Below are 25,837 nucleotides of genomic sequence, written 5' to 3'. Positions count from 1 at the left end.
CCCATGGAGTTCTCAAGGTGTTCCTGGAAAATGTGATCCGCGATGCTGTTACCGACATGGAGCACGCCAAGCGCAAGACCGTTACTGCCATGGATGTGGTGTCCGCTTTGAAGCGCCAGGGCCGTTCGCTCTATGGATTCGGTGGTGAAACATTTTGGTGGTGGTGTTCATCAACAGCCACAACAACAAAACGGCTCTTTTTAGAGCCACCAACTCGTTCATGAAGGAGCTTCAGGCGTCTTGAACTTTGCTTTATGTATTCTTTAACAGAGGATAGTTGATCTTGTGCTTTATTCATCCAATAAATTGAGAGCCACAAGTGTGAGAAACTCGACTGTACAATACAAATTTGTATTATTTGCAAATAATGTTCAGTTCCACCAATCTCAAAAAAATGCATATCACGAAGTTCCCCTTGCCAAAAGACCCATTCTGAAATCGATTAATGAATGAATTTTTTTTGTCTTACGGGACAAACACATTTATTTGGCAAAGATTTGCCTTTGCTTCTTTTCTTTCAGGGAAATGCTAAAACAGGCCCAAACGAGCTCAGGATAGATATGATGGGAGAAACGAGCAAGGGAGGGCGGACGAAGCTTTCCTTCGCGGAACGGATCACATCGGGCTCGGATTTCAGCCAATGGAGAGGGGAGAGTGAAGTTTCGACAAATGGATGGAGCATCAGGTAGGGCTTAAGTCTTCAACGAATGCGAGAGTGTTTGAGGCAGCCAATAACAAACGTGCAAAATATGCCAGCCAATAGCGAACGGCGGAAGCTTCTCGCGGCGCAAACAAAATTAGACCGGGTGTTTCTCATCTCATAATCTCATTTCTTTCGCTGGTGTTTTGTTTTGTGTTGATCTTTGCCGTTCACGATGGCTCGAACGAAGCAAACCGCCCGTAAATCGACAGGTGGAAAAGCTCCCCGAAAGCAGTTGGCGACAAAGGCGGCACGGAAAAGTGCTCCAGCCACCGGTGGCGTAAAAAAGCCGCATCGTTACCGTCCAGGAACTGTGGCGCTGCGCGAGATCCGGCGCTACCAAAAGTCCACGGAGCTGCTCATTCGCAAGCTGCCGTTTCAGCGCCTCGTCCGTGAAATCGCACAGGATTTCAAGACCGATTTGCGATTCCAGAGCTCCGCAGTGATGGCGCTGCAGGAGGCGAGCGAGGCCTACCTCGTTGGGCTGTTTGAGGACACTAATTTGTGCGCGATTCACGCCAAACGTGTCACCATCATGCCCAAGGACATCCAGCTGGCACGACGTATCCGTGGGGAGCGAGCTTAACCCGCTCGTCCAAGGTCTTGTGCACACCTTCCGTACCACACCACCCAACGGCTCTTTTCAGAGCCACAACACCTTTCTTGAAAGCGTAATCGACCTTTCACCGAACTCGCCACCTATGACTACCTTTTGTGTGTATACGGGTCGGAAGGAAATGCGTTTTGTAATGCCCTTTTTATAAAGACAGGGAAACGTTGAACAAGATGTGGAGGTTGGCTGTCTTCAGGGATGGGGTTTCACAATGTTTCAATGAAACCTCCACAGGATTGACAATTGTTGGGGCTCCTATGTAATGTCTCTTGCAAGGTGGTTCATGTTAAAATACACATTTTTTATTTCAACCATATTACATGTATTATTTTATCCGTTCATATCCTCAAACCCAAAATAATAATGTAAACCCTGCTATCAACATCGCATTTCTGGTGCCAAAAAATACATAATACAAAGTTCAAATCGCCTGAAGCTCCTTCATGAACGAGTTGGTGGCTCTGAAAAGAGCCGTTTTGTTGTAGCTGTTGATGAACACCACCCTCAATGTTTAACCACCGAAACCGTAGAGCGTCCGGCCCTGGCGCTTCAAAGCGTACACCACATCCATGGCAGTAACGGTCTTGCGCTTGGCGTGTTCCGTGTAGGTAACAGCATCGCGGATCACATTTTCCAGGAACACCTTGAGAACTCCACGGGTTTCCTCGTAGATGAGACCCGAGATGCGCTTTACCCCACCACGACGAGCAAGGCGACGAATAGCAGGCTTTGTGATTCCCTGGATGTTATCACGGAGTACCTTGCGATGACGTTTTGCACCTCCTTTTCCGAGACCCTTTCCACCTTTACCACGTCCAGACATGACCGCGACCGCACCGTTTGCTTCTAAACCAAAATCAGCTAAACCACGAACGTTCGCGTCGCTGTGTGGATGGTAGTTGTACTGAGGCTTTATGTTGGTGGAGAGATCGATGTGACTATTTGTTCTTTAACCTTTGCACTTTGCCTCATACATTTCACTATTTTCTCGAAGTGAAACGGTGCTTCCCTGATGATTTCTACCACGTCCGCGCGTGTGCTCTTTGCCTTTTCACCTCTACAGCTGCGCATGCGCACGTTGTCCTTAAGCTTTGGCAATGTGCAACTGCACTCGCTCTTTCGGTCCCTACGCTTTCGCTCAAAGAAACACAGAATTTTGTCAAATGAGGTTTAACTTCGGCAGTAATACACGGCGATTTCATTCTGAACACAACTGCAGAACTTTGTCAAAATAAACAACAAACTCAAACGACTCCGAAGTTAGAAATACGCTTCAAAGGTCTCAAGTAATTGAAGGATCGACATTTTCATGATTTAGGATTTCAAGAAAAGTAAAACTGCCCTTTTTGGCGGACATTAACCTCGATGAACCACCGTCCATTATAAATGTAATTTAATTGCGGTTGAAACACAATAAATTATCGTGACGTTTGTAGAAGAATTTGTAGCTGAGAGACTCACAGGACTCCAATGACCGGACACAGGTTTACAAAAGGTCTGGTTTATTAACTGGTTATTCACTTCATTCCATTTACCAAATAATACCGCATAATATAATGGATCAGGTTAACTCTTTTCCAATGTCCTTCTCGTTCGGCTGATGTTCCTCCGCCATTCCCGTCGGGCAGAGGTTCTGATGATGGGCGCTCGTTCGCTCCGTCGAGCAGGAGTTATCGTGGCAAGTCCTCCTTTTGCTCAAAGTCCCTTCTGTTTATATCGGCACACTTCAGTTAATCCTCTGTCCGCTGAAATCGTAATCCCTTCTCCGCTGACGTTACTGGTCGCCTCCCTGGCACCAGCTAGCCCCCCTCCTGCTGTGAGTTCCATTCACCAAACAATAGGGGGGTGCTCCAGCCTGGGGCTGTGACCAGGTGTTTCAAGAGATTACCATGTTCGTGCACATTCTGCTTCGTTACCAGATTTAATCAATGAGTTACCAGTGCCAATTAATAAGTTACACTGAGTTACACTTCCACAATTCCCTCATCTTTTTGTTTTTGTTTATATTAACCATTAATCTAAACATCAATATAAGTAAACAATCAATCACTACAAGTAAACATCATTACAAGTATAAGTAAATAATTATCAATCACTTTGGTAATCAAATTCCCTTGGGCATACACCGTCATCCTGCAAGAATCACAAAACATTTCGTTGGTCATTTACTCCTTCCATATCGTTCAATCTATTGCATTTGCATCACAAATATATTTTCAAAACAACACTTCACCATCACCAAGATACAACAATTTCACTTCATTTTCAAGTTTTATAAAGCATCTGCACCATCTGGCAAAAAACGTTTGCCTCCACACAAATGTTGACTTTGTTTGAAAGGAAGGGCTGATCACTTGTGTTTGAATCCTGGTATGAAACATTTTCTCCTAATGTCTTCATAGCTCCTGCACTACTTCGTGTAGGATTTCGCTGTTGTGGTAACATTTCGGAGTCATAGACTGACCCTGCTCTCCTTGTAGCATTCTTGCCACTTTTTGCTGTAAACCATAGTAATTCCTGAACAAGGCCTTCACCCAGTTGTAGTCGACTTGCCTCCTCCCTCATTGTGAGTGGGCAGCAAGTATTGGTGTGACGTTGATTGGCCAGCAAGATGTGGAACAGGGATGCCGGATGCATCCACACTGATGTTGGGACCATGGTGTTCAGGTCATTCATGGTCCTTACCAGGAGAAACCAGCAGAATCGTGCACAGCTGTTGTGACAAGGGCACAGCCGTTTTTTGCAGCTCCATGCTGGTTCCCCGGACGTTGGTGAAGTAATAACATATGTCCCCGCATTTCACAGAGGTTGCAGGTAAAATGTCGTTGTCCTGCAACTTCTGATGTGGTGAATGTTCGAAGCCTTCGAACAAGAGTAAGTGATCGCCTTTCTTTCATATGTTGCAGTGTGATCCAGGCAAATGGTCACATAAATTTCCTTGGTGAAGGTAAGCATTCATCTCCAAGTTACACGGGAGAATGTCTTCATCATTCTTTGAGAAAGAGGGTGTATGCCACGATTAACTTCATTTTTTAGCCACAAATTTTCTTTCTCGAACTTCTTCCCAATTCCGTTAGCAATCCCTCCAAAATGTGATCTCGTCTTATCCTTATGCTCAGTCACATCTGAATCTGCTTTCCGCACACACTGGATCAGATAGGGTACATCTTACCATGAAATCAGCATAATCATGTATATCTTCCGACAGTTTCACATTCAACAATTTGTTGTTTTCCCTTACAACATTCAGAAAGTTATATTCATTTATATGCGTCACACAAATAATATTCAATCAGGTATGTATTTCACTACTAAACTAAGAATAGCATCCACAATTGCTTTCAGGTTAATATAGTTCAAAAATTAACTCATGCAGGTATTTTAGCACTACTCTAAGAAAATAAATTGTATATGATTACAATCACAAACGGGAATATCTAATTCCCAACAACAATTTTCCCAAACCAACAAATTAAGCATAATGTATTATTACCATAATTCCTCTCCACTTTTTCTTTTCCCCTTTTTTCCCTAACAGTGTGTCACTCGTGGTGATATGAGTTCACTGATATTGTGATTGACACAACTCATAACATTGTCGTTATGCCATTATCTTAATTCTACTGTTTATGTCGCCATAAAAGTCTTCCTTTTCTGGTTCCACATTTCTTTCCTCATTTGTCACTTCATGCGTTATCATCGTGTTGTTGGTTACCTTATTCAAACACACCGTCACTGAGGCTTTCAAGCAAGCCACCACTAAAACAATTGCCAATATAACTACTAAACCAACAAACAAGTCTGCTACTCCTTGTATATATTCATACCTATGACATAGTTATATGTCGATGACATTCAACATTATATACCAAACTAACAAGCTTCCTAAAAGGTAAATAAAGAAAATCCCTTAATATGTAACATAAATCAGATTATTTGTCTTACCCTGATCCCCCTATCTCCCGGGGTTGAACTCAATCCCCTGATCATGAGTGTAGTTGTGATACATTTTTTCCCACTCATGTTGTATTAATATCAGCAGGTAATTGTATGTCATGTAGGCAAATAAATGTCACTATCCCAAGTAGGAATATCACATGTTGAAAATGTAATGTTTATCAATGCAAGGGGTGTTAAAATGTAATTCAAATGACTGTAAATAACGACTATCATTTATCTGCCACTGAATGTTCTGCTGGGCTGCTAGGTGCAGCCTTATTTTCTGTGGGATCGTCCACCTTAGCCCCATGTGCTTGTTTGCAATAAGGGGCATGAATCCAACTTTCTATTTTGGGTCCATATTTTTTTCTATTCTTATCAACCTCCTATGGTTTATCAATTTGTTCCAAAACACTGCAACCACAGGTTTTAACCAAAGCTCTACCACACTATTTCCAATTTGAACTCAAAATGCTAATTAAACAACAATTCAAAGAATTAACTTCAATGGGTCAACAAACTCATTTTATAAACAGATCTAATTTTCCCATCCAATAATTTTCCTTGCCAAATGTCATATTGCAACACTTTAATAAACCTTCGAAAAATGTCTCCCAAATCAATAAATTCCCTTTTTACTTCCCAAATACTCATCTGTAAATTACATATTCAATTACAGTTTCTCCCTATCTGTTCGACCTAAATGGCCACCGAAGTGGCTGCCAACATGCAGTACCGTTTTTATCTACCAAGCAAGTATTCGTCCACATAAGATCTCTACCAAAATGTTGTTTGTAAGAAACAAATCTGGGATTTCTGATTACATGGATGCACACTCTCAGGACATTTCAGGCTGCTTGTTAACAATCCACTACGATAAATTAATTCCTTTACCCACAATCAAATAATTAGTACAAATTGAGGATATTATCCCTATCACATTCATTTATAGATTCATTATGTTGGATCTAAATTTTCTCCCACTGCTGCAAGGAAGAACAATAGCTCTCATAAGTCTTTGTAATATCTCACTTCATTTACCCAGCATCGAAGAATTTATTTACTATCCATTCCCATCTGTTAACCAGTGACTTTGTTTGAACTCCAAAACTTAATTTGATGAATCCCATGTGTGCAGCTACCACTTATTGAAACCCATACTTTTGTAGAAAATATCCAAGTAAGTGTTTTTATTTTAAACCCCCTTAACTGTTGCTCATCCATTTCTATGCACCCAGTGAGTACTACTGACACCAGTATGCCAATATAGGTGTACGAGTTTAACAAATATGTTGCAGGTACACGTGACATCGCGTTCTGAGTATAAATAACGTAACAGCGCGTTCATGTCTGCCCCTTGGTTTAAGATTCACAATGCATTCCGTTTTAAAACTCACAATAGTTCCAACCAGCAAGATATTCTTTACTATTTTCCCATATCATCTATGCCTAATACACAACCATACATGCAGCACAATTTATATGCTGATAAAATTCAAGTTTATATATATAAAATCCGTGAGCAGAGCACTCTGGGAAGTCAGTGCAAGACCTCTCCCAAATTTGGCCAATTTTGTACTCCCACATTTCCATGAAGCTCATATCCATAAATAGCTTTGATTCTCATATAAATTCTATCAAAATGGAATCTCAAGATTACTCCCAATTTTTACTATCAATGAATTTACTATCAATGAATGGCTGCTCATAACTCAGCAAATCAAATTTTTATATTCCATCTCCCTTGACAAAAAGGATAATGTTCATAATCAAATTATATTTCTATTTTATTTTACTAATTCTCTCGATATGCGATCCCATCCACATGGAACTATCTATTTTCAGGCAAGGCACACTGTCGGTGTCAACAATCTTGTAAGATTGATACACAAAAACAAAAACAACAAACACAAACATTGATACACAAAACACACACACACGCATGCATTATGCATATTTGTTTGCGTTGGAACCATTATTTACAGATCAGGTTGGGTGTCAGTTTTATTTCATTTTCATAAAATTTGTCCTTCAATTTTATAAATGCTAATACGCAAATGGACCAAAAGTTTATTTTTTAGAAAACCCCTATGATGTCACATTGAAATTACCCTTTCAGTTCCCACCATAATTTATCCAAATTTGACTACACACCCATTTGCATGTCAGTCGACCACTGACCTATCAATCATGCGGAACACTAGTCCGAAATTCCCACCTGATCATCATGTGACTCTTGTCACTTGGTTTCAAAAATTTGCAAAGCAATTGTTCCAACTTTGTAAATTTAAAATTGTGTGCCCAACATAAAAGATCCAATTTCGGCATTTGATCAATTAATTACTAATTTGCTTACAAGCAAAAGAAAAAATGAATAATTCTTGCTCCGAAAACTTTTCAGACCCAAGAATCATCGACAGTTATTCATGTTTGTCCAGTAATCTAATTTGTTGAGGCCAATCGTCATTTGGGATTTGTCGCAATGAAGGCCTAATCATTGTCTGAGGTATCGGTCAGCACTGGTACCCTTGATCTTGGTTTACCCTATTAACTTGTCTTCCTTTTGGTATACGGACATCCTCTTTTCCAATGTCCCATCTGTCCACACTTGAAACACCGGTTTCTGTCGTTATCTGATCTGTGCACCTGTGCACTTGTATTGCTGGGCTGCATCTCTACCTCCCTGAGTTGCCACTGCAATCTCTCGTTATCTCCTGAAACACGAAAAAATTCTCTGTACCGTCCTTTTTGGGGAGACAACTGGAAATCAGATGGGACAACTGTCACTTTCATTCCTAATTTCGAGGGCAGTTGTGCATTTGTCTCCTCCACTGTATCCTGTATCCTTTTTATTTTAAGTTCTAGATCCGTTATCCGTTCTTGCTGTTCCCGTTGTCTGGATTCACCATCCCAAAGATGGAATGCAAGCCAGTCTACCGTTAGATTCTGTCTCTTCTTGGCTTTCAATCTTTGTTCCAATCTTTCCAATCGACTTCGCTCAAATGTACCATCTCTTGGAAACTCCTCATCATGTCCCTTTGTCCACAAATACCAATTCTCGACCTGCCTTATAGCTTCGGCACCATAATGGTCGTACATATGATGTGTACAAGTACCTTTTTGTGGAATTTCTGGTTGTCCTTGTGTATTCTTGCAGGCTCCATTTCCCATTCTGCCTTTTATCAAAGTAGCGTTGGATGTGTTGTAGCTTGTTCCAGGTTCCTCTAAAGCTTCACTCGTACCTCCAGGAAGGATCTCTCCACCTGTTCACACGGTGATTTCCAGAGAATCTCCCTCAGCTGTGGCTTTTGCACAATCCAATCTCACAGATCAGTATTTGCAGATGAGCCGGAGGGTCAGTATGAAATGGGTGAATCCTCAGGTGTCCGCTCTGTTTGACGGGGAAATCACACAATGGTAACCGCACATATATATCTGTATATAAACTCACCACCTTGCTCAATTTTCCCAGGTTGTCTCCACATTGATAATATCTCGCAAAGATATCAAAGCTTCTTTCTTGAGACCGCATTTTCATCAATCAAACAATCAATATATTCAATTCAATTTATTCAGTTCAATTTATTCAGTTAAATTTATTCAATTTCAATTAATTCATCAATATTCATCAATAAATCAAATTAATCATTTTGAATGACTCCTTGCATAAGCCCTTTCCCCAATGATGTCAGGACAGGTCCATCCATTGACTGAGATCGACTCTCATCGGTCGTCACCTCTGGTTCGTACCTCATGTCAATTGATGAATCACCGTCCTGTCCTAGGGTCATATCTGACATATTTCCCCATTTTGCCTGGTCTCCACAAATTTTCTTTGCAGCCACTAAAGGCAACTCATCCTTTATTCGTGAGACAGCCAAAATGGATGGCAGATATTAAAGTTCATTGGAAAAAAAATCTCATCATTTTTTCCTTTAATAGTACCCAAAATCTCTTGGCAATTTAAATTTCGTAAAACTCCTGAAATAAGACTTTAAAATTCCTTCAATCATGCTAAATTTTGAAACTCCATCACTTGTAACACCCAATTTATCCCATAGGGCTTGAAAGTTCTTTCCCAAGTTCATGCAATCATTCTGCATTTGAACCCTATGATATCATTCATAATAATCATCATGATTTTATAGTCATGGTCATATCATAATCATCTATTTAAAACGAACATTTCCTTTATCACCACAGCTATGTGGTATAATCAACAATAGAATAAAACTGTACATAGCAACAGGCTACCTCATGGCCACTTAGTATACCTATTGACAATAAGTCATAACAATATCGAATAATCATTGAACAATTCAAAAATCGCTCCACTGCAGCATTCGTCATTTTGTCTGCTCATCCGCATGACCAAAACGAAATAAAGGGAGCTCAACCATTACACAGCGCTTTTAATGGCGCATGCCATAGGACCTCAACGCAATTTCGACTCGGCCAGAAAACGAGCAAATTTTGCAGGATGTTAACTGGAATTAGTCGTGAAAATATATCCAAAATACACAAAAAATACACACCCACAAAAATAAACAACAAACCCAAACAAACCCAAGGTCGACCATCTTACACAGTAATCACATCATTTCAGCATCGTATTGATTGCTGAAATATTCCAGGGTTTATACACACCTTAAAAGAGGTATGCGTGGTGTTGCCCCCTCCCACGTTTATTCCAGGGTTTATACACACCTTAAAAGAGGTATGCGTGGTGTTGCCCCCTCCCACGTTTATTCCTCATTAAATTCCTCATTAAATTACTCATTAAATTACTTATTAAATTACTTATTAAATTACTCATTAAATTACTCATTAAATTACTTATTAAAATTACTCATTAAATTACTCATTAAATTACTCATTAAATTACTCATTAAATTACTTATTAAATTACTCATTAAATTACTCATTAAATTACTCATTAAATTACTTATTAAATTACTCATTAAATTACTCATTAAATTACTCATTAAATTACTCATTAAATTACTCATTAAATTACTTATTAAATTACTCATTAACTTAACTTACATAGTTTCAGCATTGTATTGATTGCTGAAATATTCCAGGGTTTATACACACCTTAAAAGAGGTATGCGTGGTGTTGCCCCCTCCCACGTTTATTCCAGGGTTTATACACACCTTAAAAGAGGTATGCGTGGTGTTGCCCCCTCCCACTTTTAATTACTCATTACATCGTTTCCATTAAAAAAACATCGCTTCTACTGCTCCAGCCGCAGCATTCGTCACTTTGTCTGCTCATCCGCATGACCAAAACGAAATAAAGGGAGCTCAACCATTACACAGCGCTTTTAATGGCGCATGCCATAGGAACTCAACGCAATTTCGACTCGGCCAGCAAACGAGCAAATTTTGCAGGATGTTAACTGGAATTAGTCGTGAAAATATATCCAAAATACACAAGAAATACACACCCACACAAATAAACAACATTTATTCCGTTCAACAGAACAAACATTTCCTCTATCATGACATGCATGTCTTCAAAATTATATGACCAAGAGAAAAAAGTAAAACTAATTAACACTGTGGGCAGTGATGATCCGGGGACCATACCGCTCCATCCTGATTGGACGAGTGCGTGCTAGAGTCGTTAACAACGACAGTCCAGATCCGATTGTTCAAAATTTCAACTCAATCGATCGAAAAATGAACGCAGGGATGCATTTTAAAGGTGCAGTGGCACTAACTGAGTTGCCACGAATATGGCCACGAAATTGCCAATATGGCCATCACAAAATATTTTCCTTAATCAATTGGCTCATAGCATAACCAATCTGCAAGTATCTCATCCGAAGATGTATCTCTGAGGACTTTTAATTAAATAAGTCATTTATAAATCAACGAGTTAATTTATTAAATGATTAATCAATAAATCAAAAGTTTCCTTGACAGCCACATCACTCGGTCAGTGTCATGTCCAAATATCAGCTTCCTTCCTCAAAAGGTGCCTGAGTTAATGTAATGTAATTACTGTAATAAGATTACTGCAATTACTGTAATGATTACTGTAATTACTGTAATTACCGGAACTGTAATTACTGTAATTACCTCAGGTAATTACTGTAATGTAATTACTGTAATTTAATACGAAATGTAATTAATTAAATAAGTACTTCCTTAATCGCTAATAATTAAATAACTCGTGAATTCTTATCCGATTTACTTAACATTTGAGTGTCCCCAAAACGTTGGAGCAAAACGTTGCAACAACGAAAGTGAAACGTTGTAGCGACGTTGTGGAAACGTCAGCAAAACACAACATTTGAATGTTCCCAAAACGTTGGAGCAAAACGTTGCAACAACGAAAGTGAAACGTTGTAGCGACGTTGTGGAAACGTCAGCAAAACACAACATTTGAATGTTCCCAAAACGTTGGAGCAAAACGTTGCAACAACGAAAGTGAAACGTTGTAGCAACGTTGTGGAAACGTCAGCAAAACACAACATTTGAATGTTCCCAAAACGTTGGAGCAAAACGTTGCAACAACGAAAGTGAAACGTTGTAGCGACGTTGTGGAAACGTTAGCACAACCCAACATTTGAATGTTCCCAAAACGTTGGAGCAAAACGTTGCAACAACGAAAGTGAAACGTTGTAGCGACGTTGTGGAAACGTCAGCAAAACACAACATTTGAATGTTCCCAAAACGTTGGAGCAAAACGTTGCAACAACGAAAGTGAAACGTTGTAGCGACGTTGTGGAAACGTCAGCAAAACACAACATTTGAATGTTCCCAAAACGTTGGAGCAAAACGTTGCAACAACGAAAGTGAAACGTTGTAGCGACGTTGTGGAAACGTCAGCAAAACACAACATTTGAATGTTCCCAAAACGTTGGAGCAAAACGTTGCAACAACGAAAGTGAAACGTTGTAGCGACGTTGTGGAAACGTTAGCACAACCCAACATTTGAATGTTCCCAATTTATCCCATTAAAATCCCATTAAATCTCATTAAAATCCCATTAAAATCCTATTAAAATCCCATTAAATCCTATTAAAATTCTCATTTAATAGCAATCCCAATAATTCCGACCATAATTGAAATAAACAACGTCAGAACATCAACAAAGATATGCAACATCTTGGTTGGTCAACGTCTTTATACTCATTTTGCTTGTCTGTCTACTTTTATTTCCTGGTAACACCTGAATACTTTCGTTTCCTAGTAACACCTAGTTTCCTTGTTACCTCTACCTATGATTTAATAACACTTTCCACAGTTAGACCCATCAAAATTTTTCTAATAATCCTAAATTATTCACCTTCATCCGTTTTTCCACAAAACTACATGTGAAAAATGGAGATTTCATCAGAACTTGAAGGTGTAAAAATTTGACTTTGAAATTTTAAATCAACAAGCATTCTGATATGTGCCTAAACTATCAACAACTATTCTGCCATATTTTGCCTAAATTATGTCCGTAAGTCTTCAGATATATTTTTCTAGGTAATTACTGTCACACCAACACCGAAAATATAATTTCATCTCATAGCAATTTTATATTAAAATAAATAGTATGTCATTTCTCTTGAAGCAATCCAGCCATAAATATTATTTGGAAGTCTTTTGCTGTCAGAACACAATTTCTCTGCTGTCAAAGGTTAAAGTTTGGCCTCTGTGACTCCTCAGCTAATGGTTACTTTTTTTTCTTGACAAAAACAAATATCTTTTATATTTATCCCATTAAAATCCCATTACAATCCCATTAAAATCCTATTAAAATTCTCATTTAATAGCAATCCCAATAATTCCATCACTCAATTTTACCTTGCATCCTTACATTACATTACAACTCCAATTCATTCTTCAAGTCACAATCCAGAGTGACTTGAGAACTATACCCAGAGTTCTATACTATACCCAGTTTCAAAGAGTAAATAATTATATATATTTTCATTATTTTACCATTTAACTTGGTCAAAGGATATTCATTTCGCAAAATCGAATCAACCACAACCCTCGCCATTAATATCTATTGTAAGCGTGCCAAATCAATAAGTATCAATTTTTCTATGAGCCTCGACCAGAGAGTGGTTGTTACTCACAAACACTCGTCGCTAGCTGTTCCATTGTCTGTTGATTTTCATTCTTCTGCCGATTTCCATTGAGCCATCAGAGTGGAATTTGGAATTATTATTTCTCTGAGCTCATGAAAGTGGTGACATTGGGTGGTCTGCCATTGCTTTCCCACAAAAGCACTTAATTATTGTCTTTCATTCAACCGTGAAACTTCCCTGTTTGTCGTTGAAGGCGGCAAAAAGGGCTGGCGTCAGGAAGGGCATCCGGTCGCAAAACATTGCTTCAAAAAGGGGACCAAAAACCAACACCTACCACGGTCCCCGAAAAGGCCAACCCTCGCTTTGCGGGGAAAAATGGCCTCTAAACGGTGGTTTTTTATTCAACCGTGAAGCATGTCTCAAAGGCTTAGTGATGGACCTGGACAAAATTTGATGCAATTTTTATCCAATCGCCATCTTTCATCATAATTCTGGACCGGCATGAGGGGGGGTTGTCTGTCATGAATTTATTTGTTGATCGAACGAGGTTTAGGCATGGCGGGAAAACTGAAAAAAATTATTTATTTAAAACGGGTGTACACGATTGTACACGTGTACGGACCTTACCGAACCGACAAACAAATCGCTTCATGGTGCACTTCATGAGCCGACTTGCCTGCAGACCAGAGTAAGGCTTTTAATACCCAGCGTATACTGTACATATACTCGCAAGCCCACGAATAATTAGAATCATTTAAAACGTTCCATCCTGATTTTACCTATGGACAATCACAAGTCCCACACACCAAATCCTTCATGTATATACACATAACTATTCCCAAGTTCGTAAATCATACTGGACCAAAAACAAGACACACTTACCTTTTAAAGACTTGTTTGTGTCCAGTTGATGTCAGCGGTGCCTCCAAATTGTAGAAGAATTTGTAGCTGAGAGACTCACAGGACTCCAATGACCGGACACAGGCTTACAAAAGGTCTGGTTTATTAACTGGTTATTCACTTCATTCCATTTACCAAATAATACCGCATTAAAGCGCGGCGTTACGCGCGCTGCTTGTGAGCAAGGAGGAAGCGGACAAGCGGTAACATATAAACGTCTTTATTGTAAGACTACACTGTAACACTTCCGGGCTGGCCGCCCGGTGTATATCATGAGGCCACGCCTACCCCTCGGGCGTGGCCACCGCCCACTTGGTGCGTGGAATGATGTCACCACGCCAGTGGGCTTTTGTGTCCGCCACACGCGCCCCCCCAGAATTCCCGCGCACCTGGAGGGCCAGTTTGCGGGGCAGACGAATGACCCGGCCGAAGCGCCCCCTGGCGATCGGCGGCGTCCGGGGTGCAGGGATACCAGGTGGGATGCCCCTGGCTACCCCTGGGATGGGTGCAGGACCGGGGGGCGCCGTGGCGGCGGGGCTGGGCGGTGCCGGGGGTCCGCCCGCAGGAGGGCGGCCCCGACATGGGGGTCGGGCCACTGGCGGTGGATGGTCCACATCGAGGTGGGCCGGCTTGAGGCGGTCTACCGAAACGCGGTCAGGAGTACCGCCGATGTCCAGGGTGAAGTGCTTCGCCCCGGTCTCCAGCACGCGGAAAGGCCCGTCGTACGGGGGCCACAGTGGTGTCCGATGGGCATCGTGGCGGACGAAGACGTACTCCGCCGTGCGAAGCTCCGGGGCGACGTGCGTCGGTGGGTGCCCGTGGCATGCCGTTGGCACCGGGGCGAACCTCTGGGCGGTCTCTTGCAGAGCGGAGCGCTGCTGTGCCGCGGACCATGGTGCCGTGGAGTCGGGGAGGAACTCGCCCGGCACCCGCAGCGGTTGCCCGAAGACCAACTCCGCCGCGGATGCGCGCAGGTCCTCCTTGGGCGCCGTCCGGAGGCCCAGCAGGACCCAGGGGAGCCTGTCGACCCAGCCGCCGTCGCGGAGGGTGGCCCGGAGCGCGGCCTTCAATGAGCGGTGAAATCGCTCACACAGGCCGTTAGCCTGGGGGTGGTAGGCCGTGGTTCGGTGCAGCCGGACCCCGAGCCCATGCGCAACCGCCCCCCAGAGCTCCGAGGTGAACTGGGGGCCGCGGTCGGATGAGATGTCTGAGGGGGCGCCGAACCGGGCGACCCAGGTGGCGATGAAAGCCTGCGCGACATCGGCCGCCGTTGTCGACGCCAAGGGCACGGCCTCCGGCCACCGGGTGGTGCGGTCCACCATGGTGAGGACGTGGGTGAAACCCCGCGAGGGGGGCAGAGGTCCCACCAGGTCCACGTGGACGTGGTCAAACCGGCGTTCCGGCACCGTGAACGGGGCCAACGGGGCCTGGGTGTGCCGGTGCACCTTGGCGCGCTGGCACGCGAGGCATGTCCTGGCCCAGCCGCGGACGGCCTTCCGGAGGCCATGCCAGACGAACTTGTCGGCGATCAGCCTTTGGGAGGCCCTCGCGCCCGGGTGGGACAGGCCGTGGATGGCGTCAAACACCTGGCGCTGCCAGCCCGCGGGCACAATGGGGCGAGGACGCCCGAGGGAGACGTCGCACAAGAGGGCCGCGCCCGCGCCGTCGAACGGCACCTCGGTGACGCGGAGGCCCGTGACGGCGGTCCGCAAGGCCTGGACGTCGGGGTCAGCGGCCTGGTCCGCTGCCATCCGGGCATAGTCGATGCCGAGGTGGACTGCGTGGGCGACGGCCCGGGAAAGGCAATCCGCCACCGGGTTGTCCTTCCCCGCGACGTGCTGGATGTCCGTCGTGTACTCGGACACGGCCGAGAGGTGACGCTGCTGCCGGGCCGACCACGGCTCGGTGACCTTGCCCATCGCGAAGATCAGCGGCTTGTGGTCGACGAAGGCAGTGAACGCCCGGCCCTCGAGCAGATGGCGGAAGTGCCTGACTGCCAAGTGAAGTCCGAGCAACTCGCGGTCGAAGGTACTGTAACGGCGTTCGGGCGGGCAAAGCTGCCGGCTAAAGAACGCCAGCGGTTGCCAAGCTCCACGCACCCATTGCTCGTGCACCGCGCCCACCGCGTAGTCCGAGGCATCGGTGGTGAGGGCGATCGGTGCATCGGGCGCCGGGTGCGCGAGCATGGTGGCGTTAGCCAAGGCGAGCTTCGCGCCCGTGAACGCCGTGTCCATCTGCTCGGTCCAGGTAACGTCGCCTTTGCCCGGCTTACCTCGGAGAGCTTCGTGCAGGGGGCGCAGGAGCTGGGCGATACGGGGCAGGAACCGATGGTAAAAGTTCACCATGCCCAGGAACTCCTGCAGCCCTCTGATCGTGCGGGGGCGCGGAAACCCCTTCACCGCCTCCACCTTGGCCGGCAGGGGGACAGCTCCGTGCCTGGTGACACGGTGCCCCAGAAAATCGATTGTGGCGGCGCCGAACTGGCACTTTGCGGGGTTCACAATCAGGCCATGCTGGCCCAGGCGTTCGAAGAGCGTGCGGAGGTGGCGTAGGTGCTCTTCGCGGGACGCGCTGGCGACGAGGATATCGTCCAGGTAGACGTAGACAAAATCCAAGTCGCGCAGGACGCTGTCCATCAGTCGCTGGAACGCCTGAGCCGCATTCTTCAGACCGAAGGGCATGCGCAGGAACTCGAAGAGTCCGAATGGCGTGATGACCGCCGTCTTCGGGACGTCCTCCGGCCTGATGGGGACCTGATGGTAGCCGCGTATGAGGTCCACCTTCGAGAAGAAGGACCTGCCCGCCAAACGGGCGGAAAAGTCCTGAATGTGGGGGACGGGGTAGCGGTCGGGAGTCGTGGCGTCATTGAGACGGCGATAGTCCCCGCACGGTCGCCATCCCCCGCCGGGCTTCGGCACGATGTGCAGCGGCGATGCCCAAGCGCTCTCTGAGCGCCGAACGATGCCGAGTCGCTCCAGGGTAGCGAACTCCGCTTTTGCCACCGCCAGCTTCGTCGGCTCGAGGCGGCGTGCCCGGGCGTAGACCGGTGGCCCGACGGTGGGGATGTGATGGGCCACCCCGTGCTTGACGGCCCCCGCCGAGAAGGTGGGCCGCGTGAGGGCCGGGAAGCCGGCGAGGAGGCGGGTGAATGCGTCCGCTGCCGGAAGCGTACAGACCAACGTGGTCGGAACCGAATCGTTCGGCAAGCCGCTTGGCAAGCCGCTCGTTGAGCTGGGCAACGCACATGCGAGCGAGCTGAACGTCTCGGCCTGGACAAGCCGTCTGCGCTTGACGTCGACCAGGAGCCCATTAGCGCACAGGAAGTCCGCGCCAAGCAGTGCCATGGGCACGTCGGCGGTGACGAACGTCCATCGGAAAACCTGCCCTCCAAACCGCAGAGAGAGGCAGCGTTTTCCGTACGTACGGATGGGCGTCCCGTTCGCGGCAAGCAGCGCGGGGCCCCCACCCGCGGCGTGCTTGTCTGACGTGCCGGCGGGAATGACACTCACCTGTGCTCCCGTGTCGCACAGGTAACGGCGCCCGGAGAAGGTGTCCGTTATGAACAGCAGGCTGCTCGAACGGCCGGCGCTCATCGCCACAATTGAGCGCCGGCCCGGGCGTTTCCCGACCCGTTGAAGGAGCACGGCGGATGACACCGCCGAGCTTTGTGGCCGAACTTGGCGTGGAACCAGCACCAGGTGGTAGAGCTGGAGGAGCGTGGCTGGCTCCGCCAGGCCGGTGGAGTCGACGGGTTTCCCCGCGGTGGCGGTTTTCGCCGCGGCGGTGGGCGGGGCGTGGCGGCGTTCACGAGGTGCGTATCAGCATGCTGCTGAACCTCAGCGTGCTGTAGAAGATGATGCTGTGGAACATCAGCGTCGAAGGCCGTGACGGCCACGCCAACGCTCACCCGCGTGTCCGAAGCGGCGAAGTACTTGTCCGCCTCGGCCGCCAATGCTCGGGGTTCCGTTAACCCGGTCCCGGCCAACGCGAGGCGAACCTGCGCTGGAAGTTGGCGACGGAAAAGCGCCCGGAATAGCGAACCGGGGGCTTCGTCGCCCAACAGTGACAGCATATGGTCCATTCGGACCGACGGGCGCGTCTCACCGAGCTCGGGGAGATCCAGGAGGCGGTCGGCCCGTGCGTCGTCCGTGAGGCTGAACGTGGCTAGGAGTAGCCGCTTGAGTGCCTCGTACTTGTGGCCGTCCGGTGGGTGGCGAAGGACGGACACAACTCGAGCGGCCGTGCCGGGCCCGAGGGAGGCGACGACGTGGCAGTAGCGCGTGTCATCGCCGGTGAGGTGCCGAAGCTGAAATTGGGCTTCGGCCTGGACGAACCAGACTTCGGCCTGAGCCTCCCAAAATTCCGGAAGTTTGACGAAGGCGGCCATGGCGATGGCGTCGCGTGTGGAAGGATCGCTACGGCAGATCCAACGTCGAGGGTCACCAGTAAAGCGCGGCGTTACGCGCGCTGCTTGTGAGCAAGGAGGAAGCGGACAAGCGGTAACATATAAACGTCTTTATTGTAAGACTACACTGTAACACTTCCGGGCTGGCCGCCCGGTGTATATCATGAGACCACGCCTACCCCTCGGGCGTGGCCACCGCCCACTTGGTGCATGGAATGATGTCACCACGCCAGTGGGCTTTTGTGTCCGCCACAGCATAATATAATGGATCAGGTTAACTCTTTTCCAATGTCCTTCTCGTTCGGCTGATGTTCCTCCGCCATTCCCGTCGGGCAGAGGTTCTGATGATGGGCGCTCGTTCGCTCCGTCGAGCAGGAGTTATCGTGGCAATTCCTCCTTTTGCTCAAAGTCCCTTCTGTTTATATCGGCACACTTCAGTTAATCCTCTGTCCGCTGAAATCGTAATCCCTTCTCCGCTGACGTTACTGGTCGCCTCCCTGGCACCAGCTAGCCCCCCTCCTGCTGTGAGTTCCATTCACCAAACAATAGGGGGGTGCTCCAGCCTGGGGCTGTGACCAGGTGTTTCAAGAGATTACCATGTTCGTGCACATTCTGCTTCGTTACCAGATTTAATCAATGAGTTACCAGTGCCAATTAATAAGTTACACTGAGTTACACTTCCACACGTTCAACCAGTAAACAGCAGAACCTTTCGCTATTATTACGAAGCTTTACTTTAACGCGTGGAAGATCTTTGAAGTTGCTGCATGGAAGACCTTGCACCTAACTTGGACGACAGGGGATTAATTGAACCAGTCAAGTAAGACAGTGTTAAGGATATATCACAACAGTTTCGTTTACAACACCTCGATGCACACAGAACATCACACGAAGCACGACACAAGAACAGGGGAGAAACCTGGTCGACGATTTTATTCGCGTTTGGATTTTAAAAAACGTTCGAAGCATTGCTTACACCCGTTTGCTGTTGGTAACTGGTAACCAAGTATTTTCACATTTGTGCTGGTTCATGCTAAGATGACCTCGACACGAACCTCCAAAAAGGAGTTTTTTTTCTTGTTTGTTTCATTGCTTTGCAAAGGTGGCTGCAGACAGGTGCACATTTCACCATGAACTTTGTGAGGTTTAATTCAGGTCAAAGAAAATATTTTACTCTTGAAAAACAGATTCTGAGCATAGAAACCCCTTGGGCGAAGCCCGAGAACGTGTTCGATTAAGCCCGTGGTTCTTAACCTGGGTTCAACCGAACCCCAGGGGTTCAGTGAGCCAGTCTCAGTGGTTCGGCAGAGGGCCTCCGAAACGCATTGCAATTTGTTTTTTGTTTGTTTTTAGTTTTGTATCAATTTTGAATCTATGCGTAATTACACTTACTATTCATATTATTATTATTTTGCTATGTATGTTATGAACGAATGGAAATGTTATTTGTAATTGTATTCCCATCCCATTCATGGTTTCTCTGGTCTGTGTTTAAGATAAGTTGTTTCACACTGACTGTAGTAAGTTGAATCAATGAGCAACTTGCTAATTATTCTGTTGATGGTGCTTACTTGTTTACTTACTTATTGGATTTTGAACTTTGCAGGTGTTCGGAAATTCCAGTGAATAACCTCGATTAGCTTGCCGTGTGCCGTGCGTCATTGGTCATGCCTTACTTTGGAGTTACTGATTAATTGAAAAGTAAGTTGGAAATGTTTGGATATGCAGGGCGGGTTCAGAGTTATATTAAAGTCAAAAGTGGATGGTGATTATAAAATATGATTGAATTACTCAGAAAATTAGGCAGAGGTGATACAACTCCTTTGGTCGCAATTCAAAACTAACAATTCGCAGTTTTCTATGTAATATTATAATGGGATTTGAGGTGACATAGAGTTGAGTAGATAATAAATCCCGTCATCGTAACTATAAGTTATGTTTTCTTCGTTAAAATTTCTCAGTTTTCAGAGGGGTACTGATTATATTTAAGCATGTTCCTTTTTTAATTTTTGTCATATAATTATTTGCCCGAACTCAATTAAGATCAGTTTGTTACTTTTTTTCTTTTTTTTGCAGTATGTCGAGCAAAAAAAGGAAGTTGTTGGACGATTACGTGCGGTACGGGTTCACGTGTTTGACGGAATGGGACGGAAGTCAGCGTCCTGCATGCTTTGCTTTGCAATGTCAAGTTGAGCAACTCCAGCCGAGCACCAGCAAAACTACGGGAACACTTCAAAAAACAGCACGGCGAGGGGCAGTACAAAGACGCAACGCTGGATTAATTCAAATTGAAGAGAGTCCGATTCGACGCAAGTGCTACCTTGCCCACTCTCGGCTTCGTTCCAATTGACAAACCGATCTTCACCGCGTCGTATGAGGTTGCATACCTGATCGCAAAGCAGGGCAAACCGCACACCGTTGGCGAGACACTCATCAAACCGGCCGCGTTGAAGATGGCCAACATCATGCTGGGAAAAGCTGCTGAAAACAAGTTGTCTCTCGTTCCACTCTCAAATGACACCATCAGATGCAGAATCGACGACATGAGCGACCACATCCTCACCCAGGTAGTTGCAGATTTAGTTCCGAGCCCGACGATATTCAGCCTTCAACTCGACGAGACCACCGACATTTCGAAATTGAGCCAGCTCATCTTATTTGTGCGTTTTGTCAAAGAAGACGAGATCAAGGACGACTTTCTGTTCTGCAAGCCTCTCACAACAACGACGAAGGCAGCTGACGTGAAGAAGCTTGTGGACGACTTCTTCAGAAGCAACGGCCTCTCGTGGAACATGGTGTCTGCAGAGCTCCAGCCATGCTGGGATGCAACTCCGGTTTTGGAGCGCTGGTGAAGGCCTATGCACCACACATCATCGTCACGCACTGCGTCCTGCACAGACACGTGCTGGCATCAAAAACCCTGCCTCCAAAACTGGCCAATGTTCTGAAAATCGTCGTTGAAACTGTGAATTACGTGCGAAGCCGTGCTCTGAATCATCGCATCTTCAAAGAGATGTGCAATGAAATCGGCTCTGAATTCGAAGTCCTTCTCTACCACTCTAACGTTCGATGGTTGTCACGAGGGAAGGTAGTGAGCCGTGTTTTTGCCTTGCGTGTAGAATTAGCCCTGTTTTTGCGAGAACACCAGCATTGCCATGCAACGCACTTCCAAGAGTCAGAGTTCATCCTCGCCTTGGCGTACTTGGCTGACATCTTCGACGCACTCAATCATCTCAATTGCCAGATGAAGGGCGGTGGAGTGAATGTCATCGAATCTGAAGAAAAGCTGAGTGCTTTCCGAAAGAAGTTACCTTGTGGAGGCGGCGAACAGAGAACGACAACTTCGCGAACTTTTCGCTACTGGACGAGTGCGTGAGCGGGATCGAAGATGAGTCTGAAGTTGGAGGCACTGCTGTACCGGGGGAGCTGAAGCAAGTGATTGCCACGCACTTGGATGAGCTGGGAAAGTCATTCGACGGCTACTTCCCCGACCAAGAGCAATACCCAGCATGGGTGCGGCAGCCGTTTACTTTCGACGTTGCAACGGCAGATGTCAACGACCAATACCTCGACGACCTCATCGAACTTCAGCAGAGCCAGACTCAACAACAACCCTTCGGCACACCAACACTCTGAACGTTTTGGTGCTGCCAAATGGAAGAGTATCCTCACATCGCTAGAATTGCCCTTGAGATCCTGACGCCGTTCGTTACAACTTATCTCTGTGAGCATGCGTTTTCGAAACTGGTGGACATTAAAAGAAAGAAAATGAGCAGGCTTGTGTTATGGATTTGTCACTTCCGTTGTTGTGGTTCTCATCCACTGTAAACATTTTTGGTTGCATGTACTAGTATTGTTATCGTTTAAGTGAAATAGAGATAACTGTTTTCAAAAGGTAAAAAAAGTTAGTGTTTTAAAAGAAACCGGAAACCGGATCGGGAACCGGATGAAGAAAAGAAGAAGAAGAAGAAGAAGCGGTGGAGCGAGTGATGTGGAGGAGAAGCCGAGCTGCTTTGAGGTCTTGAGCAAACACTGGCAAACGGGGGTCACGAGTGAACTTTGGGTTTCCTGGGAAAGGGATTCCTGCGACAGAGTTGTTATCGCTGTGACAGATAAACCTGCGTGACAGGTTTTGCGGTTGATTCCAAAGAGAATCGTTGGAGTGCCGTTAAGCCTCAAGTACGGGCCATTGGCCATTTTGCCTCACGCCCAATTTCGCATCGCTCTAGGTTCTTCACCTCGCTTCAACCATTTCACCGCATCCAGACATTAACCTGGTGTGTGTGCAACGTGGATTTTGGAGTGGGAATTTGCGGTTCGCCGTCTGTGAGCCGTTGAACGTCCATACCCGAAGGTGTGATTTCCCAGTCGCCTCTTGAGGGTACCTTTGCCCATCTTTGGCAGTGTGACTGTCAACCGAACGGGATTCTGGTCTCGATACAACATCGTTCTGACGATCACTGGAGCGTGGATCGACTTTGGTTTGAAGCTGGGACAGAGACATTGGGAATGTTCTTTTCGCTCACTTGGAGCACAGTGAGTTATATTGTACGAAACTGATGGTACCATCATAGGAATGATATATTGGTTGTACAATTGATTAATATTGTTATTGTACTGTTATTCTTGTGTGATCTTAATACAATATTTGTTTGTTGGTAACAATTGCTGTGGTTTCACCATTGATCTTTGACACACAGAATAACACATCTTTCTGCCGTGACTCCTCTAGGTGCTCGGAGGTACACCGTGACCGGGGTTTGGGGAGGAGCACGTAACACTTTCATGCGAAAATGATTTGAGGGTGGCCCTTGCCAAAACAAAACCACACATTTCCCAGATCGCCTCCCGAAAAGAACAGAAAACGCATTAAGATGCAATTCTTCTTAATTTTTTGGTCAAATTTGAGGGGTTCCGCGAGTGTTCGGTGGGTTGCCTTAGGGTTCGGCGCCTTTAAAAAGATTAAGAACCACTGGATTAAGCAATGTTCTGTCAAAGCAGATCGTCCATCTGCCGTGTCGGGCCGTGGAATGTGGCGAAAGGTCCAGATATTTGAAAAGATGCTTCTCTCCGTTTGCCAGGATGTGCTTGTACCTGAAACAACTGTGCGCATTGCGCATTGAGTTATCGTTCATGTGAATAACAAAGCTCAAAGTGACGCAGGAAACACAAACGGACCCCATCGTTTGCTGAACGCTGACATTGATTTCTCCCACGTCCGCTCCTTCACGCCCTCACGATAACAGGCGACGTGGCGAAGGGACGCTTTATTTGTGAAACACTGAACTTTTTGGGTTTTCGTGTTCCCTGTCATACTCTTGTTGGTGCGAAATGGCGGAGTCTGTTCCTGTTTCAGCAGAACTTTCAACTTCGGCCCCGTCTGTCAAGCGAGGGAAGAATAAACCTGGCGCTTCCAAGACCCCGAAGAAGACTGACGGCACCCTTTCGGAAAAGATCATCAAGGTGGTGGGATCGAGCAAGGAGCGAAATGGTATGTCGCTTGTCGCCTTGAAAAAGGCCCTGGGGGCAGATGGCTACAATCTCCAACGGAATTCCGTTCGTATCAATACGGCTGTGAAGAGGCTCGTTGTAAGTGCAAATCTTGTGCAGACCAAGGGAACGGGCGCTGCTGGCTCGTTCACACTGAACAAGGAAAAAAGTGCAAAAGTGAAGAAGAGCACCAATCCCAGAAAAGTTGTGAAGACCACAATCAAGTCGAAAGCGGCAAAGAAAGCGACCAAAAATCCAGCAGTGAAGAAGGTGGTGCGGAAGGTATCTCCCAAGAAACTGAAAAGATCTATCGCCGCCTCTTCGAAGCGATTCAGTAAGTCGCCTGCCAAGGTGAAGAAAAACCTGAAGAAGCTACTGCCGAAGACCAAGGGAAAGACCAAGACGACGAAACCAAAGTCCAAACTTGCAAACAAGGGGTTGAAGAACAAGAAGGCGACGCTCAAAAAGAAGTGAGAGGAAGGGAAGACGAGAGAGTCGAGGTGAAGTTTCTCTTGTTCCTCCTCGTCTCACTTGCCCAAAACCCACAACGGCTCTTTTCAGAGCCACCACCTCGTTCACTTGAAAGGAGCTGATCCGATGGTTCATAAAATCACTGGTGGGGCTGGGACACTGCAAACAACAACTAGGTGCATCCTACGTGCAGACATAATATACACAAAGAATTAAGTTAAGCACCCCCCCCGTTTTTTTACAACCTCGCACATTACAAGTTTGTTGTCGTCAAAACAGTGTAATATACCCATGATATTGCTATATTTTCTGGAGAAGTGATATTATGGTCACATAAAAACATAACAATCATGCCGTTTTCAATATTTTATTCTGAATAATTTAAGGTGAAATTTTTTGGGAATTTTAGGCATATTTTCACCTCAATTTAAGTATGGAGCTATAGGTCCATCACGGACAGTGTGGATGACGTTTATGTTTTCTAACGTACAGTCATTGTTCTGAGAAGACCTCTAGCGATCTTTGCGTCAATAACGTGTGTAGGACCCACGTGATCGGATCACTGACTCAACCAATCACATTTTTTCACTTTGATCACTCAATTTCATCAATGGCTAATTGCTAATGTCATACCAATCATTATTTGATCTCACATACCTTAGAATATATGCCAATGTATACATATACACAAAGAATATATATTAGGGGGTGCTTACCTTAATTCGTTGTGTAGGGGTGCTTAACTTAATTCTTTGTGTATAGATATAACCTTTATATACATTATTTGATGAAGTGGTTTGTGAAAGAGATTTATAAACAAGAGTACGAGGTTCAAATTATTTGCAAGACCCACAAAAATGGTTCCATATTCATTCATAACTTATGTCAAACAATGACCAAAGAATGGCAAGTCACGTGACAACACGCAATGTTAAATATGCAACATTCAAAGTGTGTCATCACGACGACTACAATTACTTTGTATTTAACAAATTACTAATTTCTAAGATCACTTCGTAATTGACCCATTTGCCCCAATGTACAGGAACAATGTCCGACCAATAAATGAAACTTGCCCCATTTGACATTGACACACGTCGTTGACCATCCCCGTTTACCTGTAAACCCAGTGCCTCGTCTGGAAAAGCTCGGACATTGCACGACACTTCGTCCTTCCTTTGCACTAAGTTTCCTCATCGGAATCCAAACACAAAGTGCTCGCAATATTTATGAACCGTACACTGTACTATGCGTATACCTGCATCTCGTCAACGTATGAGCCC

At 45.7% G+C, this 25,837-nt stretch overlaps 3 protein-coding genes and 1 long non-coding RNA gene across 4 annotated transcripts in view; 3 read left to right on the top strand and 1 right to left on the bottom strand.

The window, feature by feature from the left end:
- LOC137424845 (putative E3 ubiquitin-protein ligase makorin-1) overlaps positions 1 to 25,837 on the top strand; it is a 78,684-nt gene that overhangs the window by 41,321 nt on the left and 11,526 nt on the right. The window lies entirely within an intron of this gene.
- On the top strand, positions 597 to 23,149 carry LOC137424876 (uncharacterized). Its single transcript, XR_010984001.2, has 3 exons — positions 597 to 685; positions 20,200 to 20,294; positions 20,670 to 23,149. It is a non-coding gene; the product is annotated as an uncharacterized LOC137424876 (long non-coding RNA).
- LOC144891543 (histone H3) lies at positions 871 to 1,286 on the top strand. Its single transcript, XM_078775164.1, has one exon. The coding sequence runs from the start codon at positions 876 to 878 to the stop codon at positions 1,284 to 1,286; it is 411 nt and encodes a 136-aa protein (XP_078631290.1). The 5' UTR covers positions 871 to 875.
- LOC137424875 (histone H4) lies at positions 1,825 to 2,136 on the bottom strand. The gene has a single exon (XM_068112744.2). It carries the CDS (start codon positions 2,134 to 2,136, stop codon positions 1,825 to 1,827), a length of 312 nt encoding a protein of 103 aa, XP_067968845.1.

This window comes from Myxine glutinosa, chromosome 4 (genome assembly GCF_964187855.1).
Source record: "Myxine glutinosa chromosome 4, kmMyxGlut1.1, whole genome shotgun sequence".
NCBI lineage: Eukaryota > Metazoa > Chordata > Myxini > Myxiniformes > Myxinidae > Myxine > Myxine glutinosa.
This window is presented reverse-complemented; position numbering and strand designations above follow the sequence as displayed.